This window comes from Accipiter gentilis, chromosome 29 (genome assembly GCF_929443795.1).
Source record: "Accipiter gentilis chromosome 29, bAccGen1.1, whole genome shotgun sequence".
Classification (NCBI taxonomy): Eukaryota; Metazoa; Chordata; class Aves; order Accipitriformes; family Accipitridae; genus Astur; species Astur gentilis.
This window is the reverse complement of record NC_064908.1, coordinates 8667995-8687007: the sequence shown is the minus strand read 5'-3', so window position 1 is coordinate 8687007 and position 19013 is coordinate 8667995. Positions and strand designations below refer to the sequence as shown.

The following is a 19013-nucleotide window of genomic DNA, read 5'->3' as shown; positions in this document are numbered from 1 at the left end:
CCAGCAAGCACCCGCTTGGCGGCAAATCCCCGGGGACCCTCGCGGGACGACGGTGCCCTCCGGGCCCGGCAAAGCCGCCCCGCGGCCGGGCCGCGGGGCTCCGGCCTGCCCTGGACCGCAGGGGCACTCCTAGGCCCTGCCCCAGGCCGGGCTGGGCGGCGCGGGGGGAAAGGCTGCGGCCCGGCGGTGCCTTTAAGAGGCGGCGGGCAGGCGGGCGGCCCCGGGCCGGGGGCGGTGCTGCGCAAGGCCGGGCTCGGGCTGGAGCTCGGCCCGTTCCCTCCTAGCCTGCTGCGGACAAAGGCGGCGGCCCGGTTGGGTATGGGGGTGGGCGGCGGGTGATCCGCGGAGCCGAGCAGGGGGAGCCCCTGCGGCGGGGCTGGGCCCGGCCCGGCCATGGGGTTCCTGCACCAGCTCCATCTCCTGCTCTGGAAGAATGTGACGCTGAAGCGGCGCAGCCCGGTGAGCGCGGGGGCGGCGGGCCCGGGCCCGGGCCCGGCGGGGGGTCCCGGGCGGCTGGAGCTCGCCGGCGGCCCTGGGCAGCTGTAGCCGCCGGGGCGGGGGGACGGACGAGGCGAGGCCCCGGAGGGGGGAGGCTCCGCGGGGCGGCTGCGTGGGCCGGAGGGGAGCCCGCGGAGCCGCAGGCCGGGGGCTCAGGGGGGGTGTGGAGCCAGCCCCCCCCGCCCCCATCCGGGGGTCGGGGTCTTCCCTGGGTCCCCGCCCTCCCCATCGCTGCCCTCTCTCCCCGTCGGCCGGGCCCCGGGGCCGAGCGATGTCTGCCCGCGGGGGGAGGGCAGGGAGCGTGGGTGCCGTCCGGGCACGGGCCCACGGAGCGGCCCGGGAGTGCCCCGCCGTGCGCGGCTGCCGGCACGTCCCTCCAGCCCCGGCCTGGGCCCAGCCCGGCGGGTCTCCTCGTGGGGCAGCAACAGTTGGGTCTCTCCTGCCCCGCTCCCACCCTGCGTCCGTGGGAGCCGTCCGGGTCCTGTGGCTTCTGGCTGGAGGAGCCCAGGGCCGTGGGTTGGACGCCGTCTCCCACCCAACGCACCGCCCTGCGCAGCATCTCCTTCCCCGCCAAGGCCTGCTCTCTGTCCCAAATGCCCCAGGCTCTTGCTAGCCCTGTCCCTGGTCCCCAGGGCCTCCTCTCCAGGCTGGCAGAGCTTTCCCCAAGCCCTCAGTATCCGCAGGCTATAAATAGGTTTCCAAATAGCATGTGGGTCAGAGCTGCCTATCCTCCGTGGGCTGGAGAGGAGCTGCTCCCACTTTCTGGGCATGAGACTGAGGAATGGGAGGTTCCCGGGGGGCCGGTCCCCTCCCGGGGGTGGCGGAGGTGGCAGGATGGCACCTTCCCTGCTAGGGTTACGAATCTGGCGTAGCCCTGCCCTGGCCTCCCCTGCCTGGCTGCTCCTGTGCAGGGCTTCCCTGCCAAGTCCTGCTGGACGGGCGAGAGGGTCCCCCGGCCCAGAGGGACCCCGGGCAGCGGTGCAGGCAGGGGGATGGGTGTGCTGGGCACTGAGGGAGCCGGTTATTTTTAGAGGGTGGGGGAGGGTAGCAAACTGCTGCTCCCGAGCTGGCAGTGCTCTCTCCTCTTGCAGGCCTGATCCTGCCTGCTTTCCCTCGCCAGCAGCCTGCGAGCATCAGGCCCTCCTCTGACCTGGTGGCTGGAGCACCAGAGACCACCTGGAACAGGGACAGGCAGGGGAGGGCATGGGCATGGGCAGGGCTGGGCTAAGGCCTGCGTTGCAGGCAGGTGCCCACTGCATGGGCAGCCCCGGTGCCCCCAAAATGGGTGAGGGGGATGATGCTCTTTGGCTGAGTCATCCCTGCTCCTTACCCCGAGTAGAGCTGCTTGGCCATGGCAAGGGACTGCCTGGCACCAGTGTGCCACAGACCCCTGCCTGCAAGGGTGAGCTGACTGGCACAGCTACACCCTGGCATCTGCTGGCCCTTGGCAACTGACCTGGACATGACTGCTGTGGCTGGTGGGGTTACAAACTGGGGGTGTGCACATCTTTTGGGGACCTGTTTCTCCCTGACCCTCCCCAGCCTTGTGGGCAGCAAGGGGGTGCGGTGCAGGAGGAAGGAGGAGGATGAGGAGCCCAGGCCCAGTCTTCCCCAAGTGTGGGTACTGTCACTGGAGTGCCCTGCTTGCTACAGGCAGGGTGGCAAGGGAAGGACCAGCACCTCCTCACCCACCCAGCAATGCTGCATGTGGATGGGGCATGCGGAGGACCAGCCGTGTGCTGGGGCAAGAGTTGCCCCTGGTGCTGTGGGTGCTCATGGATGGATTTGGTGCAGGCCCTGGGGCAGTCATGCCCTGAGGATGTGTGTGCCCTGTGCATATCACCTACTTCCTCATGCTCCTGCTGCATGCAAGTCCCACAGTCACCTTGTGCTCCCTGTCTGCACAGGGAACGTCATCCTGCCCGTTCCTGGGGAGTGCTGCCCTATCCCAGCAGCCTGAGAGCAGAGGTGCTGGCACTGGCCAGCCAGGGCAGAGTCGGGCCCTGTGCCAGAGCCCAGCCTCACCAGCCTGTGCCTTGCTCTCTATGAGTGGGTCCCCCAGTACGGGTCTGCCCTGGCCCCATCCAGAGCTGGATGTTTCACTGAGCGAAACCAACTCCGTATCTCTCTGGGCTGATCCTGCTGTGGCAGGCAGAGGCTGGGAGGATTGGAGCAGGCAGGGGGGTAAGCACGAGACCCCTGCCCTGCTGGGCTTTAACCCTGGTGGGCTTGGAGTTGGGGGTTGCTGGGCTTCTCCCAGCCTCACAGAGGGAGCGTGGTGTGTGCCCTGCCCTTGCCCTGCCAGCAGCTGCCTGTTGGCACAGCCCTGTGCCGTGGGGTGCTGCCCTGGGGTAAGTGCCTCACCATGGTGCACTTTCCTCCTGGCAACGTGCAGAGCAGTGGCCCTGGTGCTGTGGGGTGGGATGGGGAACAGATGCCTCATGTTTGGCTGAGGGTGCTGGGCTGCAACTCAAGAAAGCTGGGGTCAGTCCCCGGCACTGCCCATGAATGCAGGTGGCCCTTGGGGGGGGGGTCCCTATCATCCCTGGCACCAGGGACTGTTCAGGGAGCAGCAGTGGTTTGGGGACAGTCTTTGTCTGCAGGCACTTGGTGAGGGCTTGGCTGGTCTGCTTGAGGATGCAGTGGTGGTGGGTACAGGGAGGCTGTGTGACCAGGTGGCCTTCAAGAGAGGTGTGCTCCTGACTCACAGGGCCACATGTCACCTGCTTCTGTCACCAGATGAGCTCACCTGCAGCCTGGTGAGGGTGATGGCTGGGCACTGTCCTGTGGTGCCTCTGTAAGGTCTCATGCTCAGTCTGTGGGAGTGTTGGACTTTGCCTGGTGCGCCTAAGCTGTTCTGGGGACTGCTCTGGGGTTTGGCTGTGATTTGTATTCTTCTCAGGGCAGAAATTCAGGCAGGAGCCCTGGGGCGACGGGGGTCTGAGTAGAACAGCATCAGTGGCTCTCTGTGGAGGGAAGCCAGGGCTGTGGGTGCCTGAGGATGGGCAGTCAGTCCCCTGGGTGCTGATGGCAGCCCTGGGCGGTGCAGGCTGTGCCATCATCTATGTCACCTTTGCTCTGCTGGGATGAGGGGTGAGCTCAGCTGTGTGTATCTTAAGGGACGGGCTCCCTGATGACTTTTGGTAGCTGGTTTAAACCTACGTTAGATGTAAAATTAACAGGTGATTTCTCAAAAGTTACCACAGGCACAGTTCAGGGTGTTTGCCTTCCCTGTGCCTCTGTGTCCATGTGTTTGGGGCAGGAAGGTGACCGCAGCTGGAACTCCCGTCTCTGAAGTGCCAGTGATGGAAGTGCGCTGCCAGGTTTTGTCTGGCCCAGGGCAAGTGTTGGTGGTTCAGATGTTTCAGAGGAATGGTGAGGAGTTGAGGCTCCAGATGCTGCTTTGGTGTCACAGCATGTCAGTGGGGCTCTGAGCCCTGGGGTGGGGAGAGGATGCATGTGGGGTGGGGGAGAGCCGGGCAGCGGTGTGGCTGCTTCACCCTTTGCAGGGTTTGTGCCTTCGGCTCCTTGGCCAAGAGCTGGGAAGCTCCCATCATGCAAAGGAGTTGTCCTGACAGGTCTGCCCCTTCCTCCCTGGCTGCTGGGAGTGGAGCTGGGGGGATCTCGATGCCTCCAAAATAAGAAAGGCTGGAATATATGAGGTACTGGGGGGGCTTGCCCTGCTGGCACGGCCTTGCTGCAGCAGCACCTGTGCTGGGACACAGCATCCCTGGGGGACAGGGCACCCCATGCCTGTGGAGGTGCTGCCAGGTCCTGCTGCCGGGGCTGGGTGGGGGCTGGTGCTGGATCCCGCAGCAGGAATTGATCGGCCGGCACTGCTGCAGCTCAGGGTGCTCTTTGCCCCCTTGCTGTTTGCATCTGGTGTGGGGGAGGCAGGGAGGAGGATGTGCAGGCTTGGCAGGGTGGTGCCAATGCAGTGTCCCTGTGAATCCCTGCTCACAGGATGGCTGCGAGGGCACTTGCTGCAGAGCGATTGGTGGCCCAGAGGGCAGGTAGCCATGAGCTGCTGAGCCTGTAGGGCTCTGCTTCACTCCCTGCCTGCGGGGAGAGGCTGTGGGGCAGCCAGCATCTTCCTCCACAGGGCGGCCGCCAGCACAATCCTGCCTGCTCTCAGGCTGGGCACTTTGTGCTGGCAGGGCCAGCAGGAGGGTGGCCACATCCCATTGCTGGTGCAGGAGCGCTGCTGCGTGGCCCTGGGACAGGGTGCTGCTGATTGTGTGTCCCCCTTGGCCCAGCATGCTGGTGCCCAGCTGACACAGCACTGTGGGGCTGGCACGGGGGAGAACCATGCTCTGCTATCCCTGGGCTCCCAGTTCTGGCACAGTGGGACCAGGCTCAGGAGAGGTACTGGCAAACCCCAATGGGGATTTCTTCCTCCTCCAGCTTCCCTGAGACATGTCCCCAGGCTGCCATGCCAGGGCCACAGGACAGGGTGGGAGGGGTTGGGGACGTGCCCTTGCTGGGGGCAGTGTGTCAAGAGCTGACGGGCACAACTTGCTCCAAGCAAAAGTGTGACTGGAGGCAGGCGTGATGGCAGGCAGGCCTCAGTGGGGGGTCAGCAGCCCCTGGGCCCACCCTTGGCTGTCCCCATGGGTGAGGGCTTCACCTGCCTATGCTTCCCAGCTGTGGGCAAGTAAGTGGGTATTTAAGAACAATTGAAGTCTGGAGCCATCAAAAAATTAAAGATATTTCCACCAGCCTTAAAACACTGTTGGAAAAGTTGGGGTGTTGATTCTGCAGGAGCTGAGCCCTATCCCTTGGGGCTCCTGCAGGCCAGCACCTGCTGCCTGCTGCTGCTGGCAATGTGGGCAGTGTTGGGACCTGCAGGAGAGGCTGGCAGGGCATGGGCAGCTGTTCTCCTTCTTCCCCAGGTAGGAGCTCAGGCAGATCCTGCCCTGTCCTCTGGTGAGTGCAGGACAGTGGTTTTGGAGGCCTGGCTTGCCCTGGGCTGTGCATGGTGCTGCTTCACCTATGTTGGGGCTGGTAAATCCCCTCACAGGTGTCAGGCCATGGGGAGAGGGGGGCTGATGTGGCAGGTTTGGGCTGCAGGGGCATCACTGGGGTTGCCAGCTTGGGAGTCTCTGGGCAGGGGCTCCCAGCCCCTGGCTGTCCTTGTGCTGTGCTGGCTGAAGTTGATGGCTGTAGCTGTGGGCTTCAGGGCGTTTCTGGGAGCAGGCAGGGGGGATGGAGCAGACTTTTGGGTGGTGGCAATGGATGTAGAGAGCTGCCTCCAGCTGGCGTGGCTGCCCCTGCAGGGAGTGCCCAGCTCAGCCGTTGGGGCATGCATGCTGCTGTGTCCAGGAGATGCTGGCGGAGTTGTCCTGCCAAAGTCCATGGCCCAGCGCCTGTGGCTGTGCTAACCCTGGCTTCCGCTTGTCTCCCAGCTGCCTCTGGTGCTGGCCAGAGGGTGGGCATGGTGGGACCACTGCACCAGGCCAGACTGCTTGCTCTCGCTGCATCCCATGGGGCTTGTTGGTGCTTTTGGCCTGGCAGCATGGGAGCTGTGTGTCCCCAGCTGGCACTGCTGCCTTGTGCTCAGGCCGTGTGGTACCTGACCCTGCCCCTCCTCCTCACAGCCCCTTGCTCCCATCTGCCGGTGCTGCAGAGGGCAGGCGCGGGCATTGAGTCGCTGCCCCGGTACTCTGGAGAGCCAAGCATCACCCTGCCAGGGAGCTGCCTGCCTGGGGCCAGCACCCTGCTGGCAGCTCCTGCCAGCCTCTGCCTCCCTTGCTGGGGGAGTCGGGCAGGATCCCGCTGCCCCTGCACCCAGCCAGTGGTGAGGCTGAAGGTGGGTTCGCAGCGGCACATGTGTACCCAAGCATCCGTGGTGGTGGCAGGGATGGCAGGCAGACATACCCAGTGCTCATGCAAACCCAAACAGCACCCGTGGCCTCATCCTGCTCACCTCTCTGGCAGGTCGAGGTGAACATGTGCCAGGGGGATGTATGCACATGTGTATGGGGTGGATCCCTCTGGCAGCCAAGCTCTGCCGCTGCCCAGCAGCTGCCCCTGCCTCCACCCCTCCCAGCCACCTGGGCACAAGCGCCTCTGGGACCTGCATCCCACCCCGAGTGCTGCACCTCCACCCCCTGCCCAGGCATATGTATGAGAGCCCTTCCCAAGGGAGGAGTGAGGAAGGGCATGGGTGAGCGGACAGGACAGACTACACTGGTCAGTGCAGGGCATGGCCAGCTGCTGGCAGGGACTGGCCCTTCCACTCTCCTTGTCTTTGTCCTTCTCCCAGCATTTCCCTCCCAGCTGCCCGGATCCTGACCTTTTCCCCTCTTGCTATCTCACAATTCCAAAATGTCCCCCACAGTACCCAGGCTGTGCTAGTGTTGGGTGCCCTGGTGGGTGCCATGCAGGGGGGCCAAGGCTCCTTTGGGACAGCATACCTTTCCCTTCTCCTTACTGCATGCTGGTGCATCTGCCCCACTGTGGGTGCAAGGCAGCCCTGGACCCACCCCATGCCTGGGACGCCCCTGCAGGGGCAGCCCTGGGGGCCAAAGGGCAGGATCAGTCCCAGAGGCATGGGCTGGTGAGCCCCGCTCTGCTGCTGTGTCTGCCCATTGCCATGTGAACGTGGGTGCTGGTCGCGGGGGGGGGACAGCCTGCCCTAGCACTGTGACATGTGGCAGTGCAGGAGGAGTCAGGGACAGGGGATGTCTCTGTGGAAGGAGATGACCAAAAGGTCAATGACCTGCTTTAAAAAAATAACAACAAGCAGGTCCCTCCTGTTGCCACCAAGGACCCAACAGTCCCTAAGGGAGCCTGGTACAGCCTGGCATGGGTGTGGAGGGACAGTCCAACAGGCGCCTGGGCACAGAGGCCTGATTGTGTGCCTGGTAAACAGCTGTGGGGGTGGGTGCAGGCAGCAAGTGGCAGGACAGGAGCCACAGGGTGGGCAGAGAGGGCCAGGGTGTTCCTTGCCACCACCCTTGTACAGGGACAGTGACACCAGGGACTGTGCCTGGGACTGGTGGTGCCGGAAAGATGGGGATCCCCCCCAGCCCTGGCACTGCTCTTGGGGCATCTGCTGTCCCCATCCCCTGCAGCCCTTCTTCCTTCAGTCTCTGCCTCCCCTAAAATCAGCAGCTCTGGGGTTGGGGGTGTAGCACTGGGGGGCACCCATGGGCACAGCCCTGCCAACCATGGAGTTGGCAGGAGTGCAGCAGCCACGTGCCAGCGGGGGTCCGGGTGTGGGGGTCCCTCTGCTCACTGCCGTTTGCTGGGCTGCAGTGACTTGTTGGCAGAGCATTTGCAGCCTGTGGGTGAGGCCAGTATGGAGGTGATGCTGTTGGAAACAGGAGAGTCTGATCCTGTTCAGCTGCTGCTGGCTGCATCCTTCCAGGCAGCCCCCTTTATGTTAAAGCTCTCTTTCTCTTTCCAGCCCCTCTGGCACCTGGTCACTGCCAGTGATTGGGCTGGTGTGGGAGCCTGTTGGGAGGTGCTGGTACTGTAGTAGGCACCTTCCCGGCAGCGGAGCTGTGGCTTGCCCTGCCCATGGTGGCAGCAAGTTCCAGGGTCTGGTCTGGCCCTGAAGCCAACTGAGGTTGGCTCACCTCACCCTGTGCCTCAGTTTCCCCACCTACAGTAGTTCCCCTCCACTCGGCAGCAGGGACAATGGGTCTGTGACATGGCCTGGGCACGCCTGGTGAAAACAGGCAGCAGCTGCACTGACAGCATGCCGGGCATGCTGGGTGTCTGCTCCTGTTGGTGGCTGAAGGTGCTGATGCCCATCCCCAGGGCCTCTGGGCATGGAGCCCAGGCTGGGCTGCCTGCGCGATTGGGGTCGGGGATTCCGGGGGATTTGCTGTGATTTGCCATATGCCACCAGTGGAAATCCCGTGCAGCCGTAGCCTTCTGGGAGGGCACAGAGGGGGTGCCAGGACCCCCCATGCTGTCCCCTAGTTGCACCTGGAGCTAGTGCCAGGGCCTGGCTGAACGGAACCTTGCCCCAGTGGCGTTGGGGTCTGCCCCCTGCATGGCCCCATGGGTGGGGCCCAGTGGTGGCACGGATGGCAGGGGGACATCGTGCTGGGCAGCTACAGACTGTGGGGGCACTGCCAGGCTGGAGGCCTGCAGCTCTTTGCTAGCCTTAAGGACTTGGGGTCATCTCCCCTGGGCAGCCCCAGCTGTGGTGCCCTTTGGGGCTGGTCTTGAGCCCCAGCACCCTGTTTGTGTTGCTGGAGTAGGGATCCATCCCCTCTGTGGTACCTTCTCCTGTCCCGAGGTGCCCCTGGGCAGGATGGAGCAGGCAACGTGCAGGCAGGGGCAAGCAGGAGATCCTTGGGTGCCCAGGGACCTGTTTGCCTCTGGCTGAGCTGTGATGGTGCCATCAGCCACCTGAAAGGCATGGGCAAGGTGCTTCACTGCACTGGTGCCCCAGGGACCCCCATCCTGCCCACACTCCTCCTTGGTAGCTGGGTCCTGTCCCCACGTATCACGATCCCTTTGCTTTGTGTCATCCCCAGTGGGTGCTGGCCTTTGAGATCTTCATCCCCCTGGTGCTCTTCTTCATCCTCCTGGGGCTGCGGCAGAAGAAGCCAACCATCCCTGTGAAGGAAGGTGAGTGCCGGTAGGGTGATATCTGGGGCATCTGCACTTGGGACCACCCCGAGGCTCTGGAGAGCTGCTCCAGCCCCCCCCGGGGACAGCCTGGGCGTGGGCGGGCTGCAGCAGCTGGCAGTGACCCAGAGGGGCCTTTTGGGGGACATAGTGCTGGGCAGGGGCTGCAGCCTGGGGCTGGTGGGGCAGACACAGGGGGGTCAGAGAGCCAGACTCAGTCCCAGCAGTGGGGGGGCTCCCCTGGGGGTGGCAGCACCAACCAGCCTGTGGCAGCCATCAGCAGGGACATCCTGTGGGGGGAAAGGGGAGATGGAGCTCCAAAGTCCTGGGACAGCCACAGTCTCCCCTGAGTGCTCAAGGAGCAGCCAAGGCAGCACTGGGAAGGGCTCCCCATCTCCTTGTGATGCTGGGGGGGGGAAAATGCACTGCGTGTAGCCCTGTGCCTGGATGGGGGGGGGGGGGGGGGGCTCTGGGGCCCTGGCAAGATGACAAATTGATGGGACTGGAGCTGGGGGATCCTGGAGACGTGCAGCTGGAGCTACGGGTGCCTGTGCCCATGGGCTGTGCCGCTGGGAGGAGCAGTGGAATAGAGCTGTTGACTTGCCAAGGCTCCATGTGGCATCGAGGTGATCATGGGATGCCCGCCCGAACGGGTGCCCTTGTGCGGGTGGTGTAGTGGGGCCAGGGGCAGATGCTGGGAGCCGGCGCCAGTGGTGACCTGGCGTAAATGATGGTCTAAGCCTGTGTTTCAGCGCATGTCGGCAAGGGAGAGCCCAGCTGCGAGCACGGGTCTGGCTGTGGGCAGTGGTGGACACTGCCCTGGTTCCTGCCCTGGTGCTGACGTGTGCTCTGTGTTGTGTGGTTTTTCAGTTTGGTTTTTCTTTCTGTTTGCTCATGTTTTCTTTTTCTTTCCCACCATCTCCCCTGCCCGCCTGCCCTCCATGCCTCTACTGCATGCGCCAGTCTGTAAGTTGGTGGGGTGGGTGGGCGCCTCCCCCCTTCCCCTGCCTGTGCCGGCTACATATTTTGGGGAGAAAGAGCCCAGTTTGGATCAGCTCACTCTGGCCTAATCCACACCTCTGTAACACCATTGTCTTCCTCTGTGGCTGGTGAAGATGAGCTTAGGCAACACACTGTGGCCCCTGCCTGCTCCTCCGTGGGGGCTGCCCAGTCAGGGCCAGCCCCTGGTGGTGTCCCCACTGAGTTGGTGGTGTCCCCATGAGGTTAGCAGTGCTAGGTTTCCCAGGTGCTGGGGCTGCCAGTCCCCAGTCCCCTGGGCTGCAGAGGGCTCTCAAGGCCAGTTGGAGGCTTGTCCTACCCCTTCTTAAAGGTTGGACTCCATGATCTTAAAGGTCCTTCCTGACCTAAATTATTCTGTGATTCTTCTCACCTCCCTCCTGGGGTAGGCCCTGCTGGGTGCTGGCAGCCACGTGGTGGCCTGTGGTCACCCAGCCTTGTCTGTCTTGCCCTGGCTGGTCCCCAAGGGGCTGGAGATGGATCCCACCCCTGTGTTAGGTCGCTGTCCTGGCCCCTTGGAACTGAGACGAGCTGGGACATGGCACTACTAGGAGCCTAGAGGCCAGCAAGATGCCACCCATGCGCTGGCTTTGTCACCAAAGCCTGGTGTCGCCACCATCATCTGTCCTGCTACTCCATCAGGCTGCTAGCCTGTCCCATGCTACGCCCGTTCCTGCCCCAGCCTGTACCTTGTCCCTGCCAGAAGCCTATCTTCACCAGCCCCTGCCCATTGTGGCTGTGCTAACAGCACTGACCTGCCTCTAACCATGGGGTCACCGGCTGGGGTAGTGAGAGCAGGGTCCCTGCCTGATGTTGCCCAGTGACAACCTCTGGTCCCCTTTGGGCAGGGCCCTTCTGGGCTTGCCCTGCCCCTGAGAAGGACATGGAAAGACCCTGGCAGGGATGATGGCTCAGTGCCGGTGGAGGAGGGAAGGTTTGCTGTCCCCTTGCTGCTCCTCATTTCTTCCATTTCCCCTGCACCGTGTCTCCATTTTCACCCACCTCCAGCAGCCACACTTTGGGGCAGCCAGGCAGAGGGGAGGCTGGGGGCTTGGGGAGCTGCAGGTGACAACTCTATTTGCCCTGTTGTATTCTTCCTCCTCTTCTTCCTCTGGAGATCTGGCGGTGCCTCTGAGGTTACTAACAAGAGGGGCCGAGAGGCCGGGGGAGGTTGGCAGCCATCTTGGGGGCAAGTGGCAAAAATCAGCATCATCCTGGGGCAGGAGGGACCCGTCACCCGGGGGGAGTGGGCAGGGGCAAGAGGGCAGGAGCCAGGGTGGCAGGAGCTGCCCACAGCCCCAAGGGGCCACCAGCCGGGGACAGCCATGGTGGGATAGCTGCAGACTTCTGCCCTTGGCCGCCAACCTCCTGCGGGGCTCGCAGGGCCCAGCGTGTGCTTCTCTGAACTGAGTGTCTGTTTCTCCGGTGGCCCCCTGCCTCCCTCCTGCCTCCCCTGCCTCTCCTCCCTCCCTGCCTACACCTTCCCTGGCCTCTTCTGCGCTCTCTCGCTGGCTCCAGCTTTCTACACGGCGGCCCCGCTCACCTCAGCTGGGATCCTGCCCGTCATGCAGTCCCTGTGCCCCGACGGCCAGCGCGATGAGTTCGGCTTCCTGCAGTACTCCAACTCCACGTGAGTCGTGCCCTCGCCACGCGCTTCCTCCTCCTGCCCTGCACGCTTCTGCATGCAGCCTGCTCCTTCCCACTCTGGCACTGCCCTACCGGGGACAAGGCACAAGCCTGTGTCCCCCAAAGTGCTTGGGTGCAGAGTGCTGTGTCCCTGGGGTGCAGGGGACATCTCAGTCCATTCCCCTGTGGGCTCCCATGTGCCTGGTGCTGGGAGGAGGATGGTGGTGGCCCCCAGGGACACCTTGAGGCTTTGGGGCTTTCCTCTACGCCACTGGCATGGTGGATTCAGTGTGCAGGCGAGGGCAACTCCTGGGGCTGCGGTGCCCCATGGCAGGCAGCACTGCTGCCCTGTGCACCTGCAGGGTTTGTCCCACCAAGAGCTCTATAGAAGGTGTCCCCATCCCTCTGTCCCTGTCCCTGAAGCCACGGTGGTGCTGGGCTCTCGCAGGGTGACACAGCTCCTGGAGCACCTCAGCGAAGTGGTGGAACAGAGCAGCCTCTTCGACCCGCAGCACCCAGGGCTGGAGGAAGAGCTGGAGTCGCTGCGCCGGCGACTGGAGGCACTCAGCAGCAGTGAGCCCAGCTCCATGGAAACCCAGTTCAGCAACCGAGCAGGTAGGCTGTGTCCTGCCTGACCCCCGCTGCCTGTGCAGGCAGGGATGGAGATGCCCACCTGCCAGGCACCCAGTGTTGTGATAGCATGTGGCAGTGCCCTGACACTGTCCCACATTGCTGCATGCCAGGCAGGGCAAGCTGTGAGGCCCTGCCATGTCCCTGATGCTGGCGGGCTGCTCTGACCCCCCTGCCTTGCTCCTTGCCAGGACCCGGCTTCACGCTGGCATGGGCAGCCAAGGACCAGGGCGAGCTGCACCGCTTCCTGACGCAGAACCTGTCCCTCCCCAACAGCACAGCTGAGCTGCTCCTGGGTTCCAGTGTTGACCTGCGTGAGGTGGGTGACAACCTGCAGGAGCTGGGTGATGACCTATGGGAGGTGGGTGACTGTACAGCACTGCAGGGCCAGGCTTTGCAGGGGTATGCACTGCCCCAGCACATGGGCACACGTCCCGACCCAGACAGCTCTGACCACCAGACCCACAGAGTGGGAGTCAGTGGGCAGCTGGCCAGGACTCATCCTGCCCTGCCACCCCATGCTGGGGCATTGCTGGGCAAACTGGTGCCTCTGCTCCTGGCATGCCCAGCAGCCCCGCTTCCATCCCTGGTGCAGGTGTACCGCCTGTTTTTTGGTTCCTTTCCTTTGGTACCTGATGAGACCCATGAGCGAGACCTGTGGGATGGGTTTGATCCCAGTGAGAAGATGACGCAGCTGGAGGTGAGGGGTGCCACATGCAGGGGACACGGTGGGGCAGAGCTCATCCTCCATGTGCCCTCCATGTCCCACCACAGGGCGATCTGGGGGTGTCCGTCCCGATGGAGGGAATGTGATGGGATGCTGTCAGGTGGCCAGAGCTGCAGCAGGGATGGCTGGGTCCCGTCCCGGTGCTGCCACCGGTTCCCCCAGTGCTTTGAGGCACAGCAATGCCTGTGCCTCACTTTCCGATTGCAATGGGTGATGGCACCACCTGGCCGGTGGCTGCAGAGAGATGGGAGAGATTGTTCTCTCCTGTGGCTGGGGTGCAGGGGACCCATGTTCCCGCCCATCTGCATGTCACCTTTTCTTCCCTTCCCCATGGAGAACATGGACGTGGGTGCTGTGGGGCCATTCACATGTGCTTGGGGACACACAGAGAGGGACTGCAGGGAGCCCCCACACCACCAGCCACCCCCATTGGTCCTGTTGCAGAAGAGCCTCCCCAGCAGCTGGAGGAGCCTGCGGGAAGGGCTGGTCCACAGGGCACTGCGGGACCCTGTGGCAGGCCCACGCCGGCAGGTGCTGCTCCAGCTGCTCTCCCAGGCCCTGGGCCTTGCCAGCACTGCCCCGGCACCCACCACCTTTGACAGCTCCCAGGCCTTTGTTACCGAGATGGAGGTGAGTGCCTCGCGGGGCAAGCCAGGGCACACGGGCAGCTGCTGTGCCAGGTTGGGCACCATCGCAGTGCTCCTGTGACCAGGGCTGTGCCCTTATGGCTCCCTGTTCTGTAGAGTGTCCTCTTCACCGGGCCGGTGCTGGAGCAGCTGACGTGCGAGCAGAGCCCAGGCGGGCTGCGCCGCCTCCTGCGCGTGGCCCCTGGGCAGCAGCCGCTGCTGCAGGCATACCGGGCGCTGGCCTGCAATGGCAGCCAGGCTGCCCGCCGGGAGCACTTCGCCCAGCTGGCCGCTGAGCTCCAGGACCAGCTGGACACCCCCAAGATCATCAGCAGGGTGAGAGCGGGGCTGCAGGATGTGCCTCCCGTCGGCCGTGGGGTGGGCTGTGGGGCAGGGACAGGTCCTGGGTGGGGTTTGGCTACTCACCAGGGGATGTGTGGGGACAGGGGGCTCCATTACATGGCCTGGCCCCTCCTGATCACCTCTTTACCCACATGGGCACCCCCTGCTCAGCCCCATGGTGGGACCCCGGATGATTCCCCCTCCTGGCACCTGCTTGGATGCTGCCCATTGGGTGGGGCTAGCTGTCCTCAGCATCTGCCAAGTGTCCCCCCACAGGCTTCTCTCCCCAGGACTGCAATGTCCCTGGTGGCACAGCTCCACAAGGCTGGCTCTGAGATCCCATTTCTTGTCCCAACCAAGTCTGATGTGTCCCTCTTCCTGCTTGAGGGACATCCTGTGCCCCCCAACAAGACCCCGCCAGCATTTGCCTGCACTCCCGCTGCCTGATAGCCACGGATGCATCGCAATGAGTCTGGGGCCCCAGCTGGGCACAGCTCCAACCTTTTAATCAAGAAAGTGGACATGTCACTGCTTGGGGTCCCCCTTGGTCCCCTCCCACTGGTAAGCAGGGCCCTGTTGTCCCAGCCATCAGTAACCCCTTGCCCGCTCATCCTCACAGCTGAAGCTGGATGAGGTGAACAGCACAGCTGCCCAGCACCGCCTCCGCGCCTTCCTGGAGGATCTGGTGGAGATGGAAAAGGTTCTCCGCGATGTGGACATCCTCTCAGCACTGGCCAAGCTGCTGCCCAGGGGAGCCTGCGCCAGCAAGGCCCCGACACCCACTGCCAACAGCACCGGCTGGGCCGGTGCCAATGCCACAGCCAGCAATGCCACGGTGGAAGAGGAGGGCACCGGCAGGGGCCCAGCTGGTGGTGACAACCCCCAGGGGCAGTTCTCGGCATTCGTGCAGCTCTGGGCTGGGTTACAGCCCATCCTCTGCGGCAACAACCGGTAGGAGCCCGAGGGGATGAAGAGGGCCAGATCCAGGTGCTCTCTGGTCAGGATGGGGGTGTGGGAGAGCCCATTCTGCCTCTGCCAGCCATCAAGGGCCCCAGTCATCACTTGATGAGCACGTGGGAGATGGATGCTGCACTGCATCCTTGTGCCATGGTTGGGGAAAGCTCCCTGTGCTGGGCAGCACCGTGCTGGCATGGAAGTTGGTGTGAAACCCCCTCATGGGTAGGAGCAGGGACTGCCTGCAGTGAGGGGTGCTGAGGCTGGAGTGGCGTTGGCAGCCTGAGCTCCTTTTGCAGGACAATTGAGCCCGAGGCGCTGAAGCAGGGCAACATGAGCTCGCTGGGCTTCACCAGCAAGGAGCAGCGAAACCTGGGCCTCCTTGTGCATCTGATGACCAGCAATCCCAAAATCCTGTATGCACCAGTGGGCACCGAAGTAGACAAGGTCATCCTGAAGGTGAGGGTGCAGAGGCCAGAACCCCTGTTCCTTCTCTCCCACCAGCCCTCCTCTGCAGGGACCTCCTTGCCCAGAGGAGCAGGGCCAAGGCTGAATGGGGAGGAAGGGTCAGCTGCCAGCCAGTGCTGCCAGAAGCAGGCTGCTGCCCTGGCCCTTGTTGGGGTAGCGATGCTTGCTGGCAAGTGGGCAGATGCCTCCATGGCCTCTAGCTGTCCTGGAGAGCAGGGGGGCCTCTGCCTCTTCCTGCCGTGTGACCTTCCTCCCCGCCAGGCCAATGAGACCTTTGCCTTCGTGGGCAACGTCACCCACTACGCCAAGGCATGGCTGAACATCTCCCCCGAGATCCGTGCCTACCTGGAGGAGGGCAGGCTGCAGAGACGCATCCGCTGGCTGCAGCAGGTAGGATAGTGTGGTGGGGACTGAGCCTGCCTGGGCTTTACTGTCCCAGGCGTGGGAGAAGGGGGTGTCCTGCCTCCAGGCACCTCATAGCTTCTTCATGTGAAGCTCTCAGGTGTTCCTTGGTGCCCACCCTGCTCTTGTGATGACCAGGCTGGTTCCCTATGCAGGGTGGATGCTGTCCCCGTATCCCGAGGAGGAATGTTGGGTCCTGTCTGTGTCCATGGGGAGGAGAGGGGGCTGAGAGGCAGGGGGCACCCCAACTTCTCCCTCCTGTGTCTCCCTTCCTGTCCCAGTTCACTTCCGACCTTCACAAGCACCCAGAGATCCTGAATGTCTCTGACAGTGATGTTCTCCACAACTTTCTCAACGGCAACTTCTCCCTGCCCAATGCCAGCGTCCTGCTCCAGCAGCTGGACACCATCGACAATGCCGCCTGCGGCTGGGTCCACTTCATGGCCAAGGTGAGGTTGTGCTTGTCCGTAGGAACATGGGTGCTGGAGTAGCACCCACTACCCACGGCTGGGCTCTGTAGGGCTGAAGAGTGGTCAGGTCTACTCAGACCTCCTTAAAGCCATGGGACAGGAGCCTTGGAGGACATAGTGGCTTCTGCAGTGTCAGGAGCTTTGGGGTAGATGTCAATGGTGGAGCTGCCCATCCACTGTTGGGTTCGCGGGCTCGCAGGGTGCCTGTGGGTGGTACTTGTTGCACTGTGAGCAGGGTCTGCTTACCAGACCTGTCAGGGCCAGTGGGGTCTCACCAGCCTTCCCCTACCAGGTCAGTGTGGACATCTTCAAAGGCTTCCCAGATGAGGAGAGCATCGTCAACTACACGCTGAACCAAGCCTACCAGGACAACGTCACGGTCTTTGCCAGTATGTCCCTGGGAACCAGCCCCTTCGCAGGGGTCCCTGAAGCCATGTCCTTCTCCAGCTGTGCCCCAGGCTGGGACCACTGGCTTTGGGATGTGGCTCCTTTGGTGCATGCATTGGGTGGATGAGTGGACCGACCATCTCACGGTACCTGTCCTCTGCCCCTGGCCAAGCCCTGCCAGGTGCAACACCCTGCCACTGTCCTGGCTTTCCCACTGCTGCTGCCTGCAGTCCATGTGCCCTTGCATCCCATGCCAGGGCCATGCCCACCCTCCTCATCCATGGCAGCCCTTGTGGTGCCCTTGGCTGGGATGCACTGAACCCCTCCATGTCCCTGCCCGTTGCTGCAGGCCAGCTGGTGTGGCCATCTCCCATGGTGCCTCTCCTGCTGCCTGCAGGCGTCATCTTCCAGACCAACAGGGATGGCTCGCTGCCCCCGCATGTCATGTACAAGATCAGGCAGAACTCCAGCTTCACAGAAAAGACCAATGAGATCCGGCGGGCGTACTGGCGGCCTGGCCCCAACACCGGTGGCCGCTTCTACTTCCTCTACGGCTTCGTCTGGATCCAGGGTGAGTGCCAGCTCCCTGCCACAGCTGCCCATATACCCAGCCCCTGCCTGCACTTCCCGCTCAGCCTGGCTTCTCCTCCTCCCCAGACATGATGGAGCGTGCCCTCATCAACACATTTGTTGGCCACGATGTGGTGGAGCCCGGCAACTATGTGCAGATGTTCCCGTACCCATGTTATACCCGGGATGAGTGAGTAACACCTGCATGGTCAGGGTGGGCAGGGGCAGGACCTTCCCTCTTCCTCTTTGCAGGCCAGGACATTTCAGCTGGTAAAAGGGGACAAGTTTGGGGGCCTGAGAGAAGTTGGTGACATTGGGAGTGATGAGCAACCTGTTAAGCTCTGTTCCTTGGACCAGCAGGCTAGGCAAGCAGGGGAAGGATTTTGTGCCCAGTTTGCAGCTGAAGTGAGAAACTCATGGCTGCAGGGTGTCTTGGAGGCTGAAAGACTTGGAGAGAACAAGAGGACTGTGGTGAATGGATGCCACGTGGGTCTGTCAGTGGTTATTGAACGCAGTGGTCTGGAGGAAGCACCTAGAGAAGTCCCAGAGCCACCAGCCCTCCAGGGCTGGAGGGTGGATAGGGCCCCATCCACACCAGGTAGGCAGGGCACTGGGCTGAGCCCACAGCTGCTGCCTGCCTGCCTGCCAGGACCTGACAGCCAGGACACCAGACTGTCCTATGGGCTCATTGGAGAAGTTCTTTCAGGGCACTAGGCAGCTGCCAGACCAGAGGGCTGATGGTCTCTGGGTGGTAGGAGAGCCCTTCCGCTTCCGTGTGCCTCAGGGTCTCCCTGGGTCTCTGTGGTGGTGCCACCATCCAGCTCTCCCCTCTCTTCCTCTACACCACCAGCTTCCTCTTCGTCATTGAGCACATGATGCCCCTGTGCATGGTGATCTCCTGGGTCTACTCGGTGGCCATGATGATCCAGCACATTGTGACAGAGAAGGAGCATCGCCTGAAAGAGGTGGGGATGGTGGGAGAGATCCCTGAGGAGGAGCTGACACCTCTTGAGTCCTGTGCTGCATCCATGGGCACTTTCCCCATGCCTCTGGGTTGCGTGAGCTGGTGCAGGCACAGATGCCACATCCCTGGGCTGAGCCAGTCCTTCCGAGTGTCCCTGGAAAAAGCCCTGCCCAGCACCGGAGGGAGCTGAGCCCGTTGGCACCCTGGCACAGGGTGCTGTGGCCTGCCCACTCCCAGCAGCCCCCAGGGACCCCTCGGTGCTGCCCGTTGCTCTCCCAGCCCCAGTGAGTGAGGCAGCAGGGATGCACAGGGCAGGGGACAGCCCCGCAGAGCAGTGTTGTCCTTGCAGGTGATGAAGATGATGGGCTTGAACAATGCAGTGCATTGGGTGGCTTGGTTCATCACTGGCTTCGTCCAGCTCTCCATCTCTGTCACGGCGCTCACCGCCATCCTGAAGTATGGCAAGGTCCTGATGCACAGTGATGTTCTCATCATCTGGCTCTTTCTCGCCATCTACGCAGTGGCTACCATCATGTTCTGGTGAGCTGCCTGGTCCACTCCGTGGGGTGAGGGAGCACGGGTAGTGCCGGGGTCCTTGTGCCATGGGGCGAGGGTGCTGGGAGCTGTGTGGGCAAGGCCAAGGGCCAGTAGAGGGGCACAGGTCCCCTCAGCCAGCTGATTTTGAGAGGCCAATTTATCACCTCAACGCCACCAAAATCAGATGGTGTGGGGAAAGCCTTGGT

At 63.1% G+C, this 19013-nt stretch overlaps 1 protein-coding gene across 3 annotated transcripts in view; it reads left to right on the top strand.

Annotated features, from left to right (window-relative positions):
• The first annotated feature begins 247 nt into the window (after nucleotides 1–247).
• The window catches only part of ABCA2 (ATP binding cassette subfamily A member 2), a 36844-nt gene continuing 18078 nt past the window's right edge, over nucleotides 248–19013 (top strand). For 2 of the 3 annotated variants that reach the window (XM_049833271.1, XM_049833270.1), the window contains exons 1-17: nucleotides 248–459; nucleotides 8994–9087; nucleotides 11623–11734; nucleotides 12179–12345; nucleotides 12552–12679; nucleotides 12956–13060; nucleotides 13532–13717; nucleotides 13831–14049; nucleotides 14675–15006; nucleotides 15309–15468; nucleotides 15739–15867; nucleotides 16161–16328; nucleotides 16642–16738; nucleotides 17134–17307; nucleotides 17394–17496; nucleotides 18157–18271; nucleotides 18620–18810. In XM_049833271.1, coding sequence (XP_049689228.1) covers nucleotides 394–459; nucleotides 8994–9087; nucleotides 11623–11734; nucleotides 12179–12345; nucleotides 12552–12679; nucleotides 12956–13060; nucleotides 13532–13717; nucleotides 13831–14049; nucleotides 14675–15006; nucleotides 15309–15468; nucleotides 15739–15867; nucleotides 16161–16328; nucleotides 16642–16738; nucleotides 17134–17307; nucleotides 17394–17496; nucleotides 18157–18271; nucleotides 18620–18810 — 2546 coding nt within the window. In that variant the 5' untranslated portion in view covers nucleotides 248–393. The remainder of the gene's footprint in view (nucleotides 460–8993; nucleotides 9088–11622; nucleotides 11735–12178; nucleotides 12346–12551; nucleotides 12680–12955; nucleotides 13061–13531; nucleotides 13718–13830; nucleotides 14050–14674; nucleotides 15007–15308; nucleotides 15469–15738; nucleotides 15868–16160; nucleotides 16329–16641; nucleotides 16739–17133; nucleotides 17308–17393; nucleotides 17497–18156; nucleotides 18272–18619; nucleotides 18811–19013) is intronic. The other variant, XM_049833272.1, reaches the window with a different exon arrangement.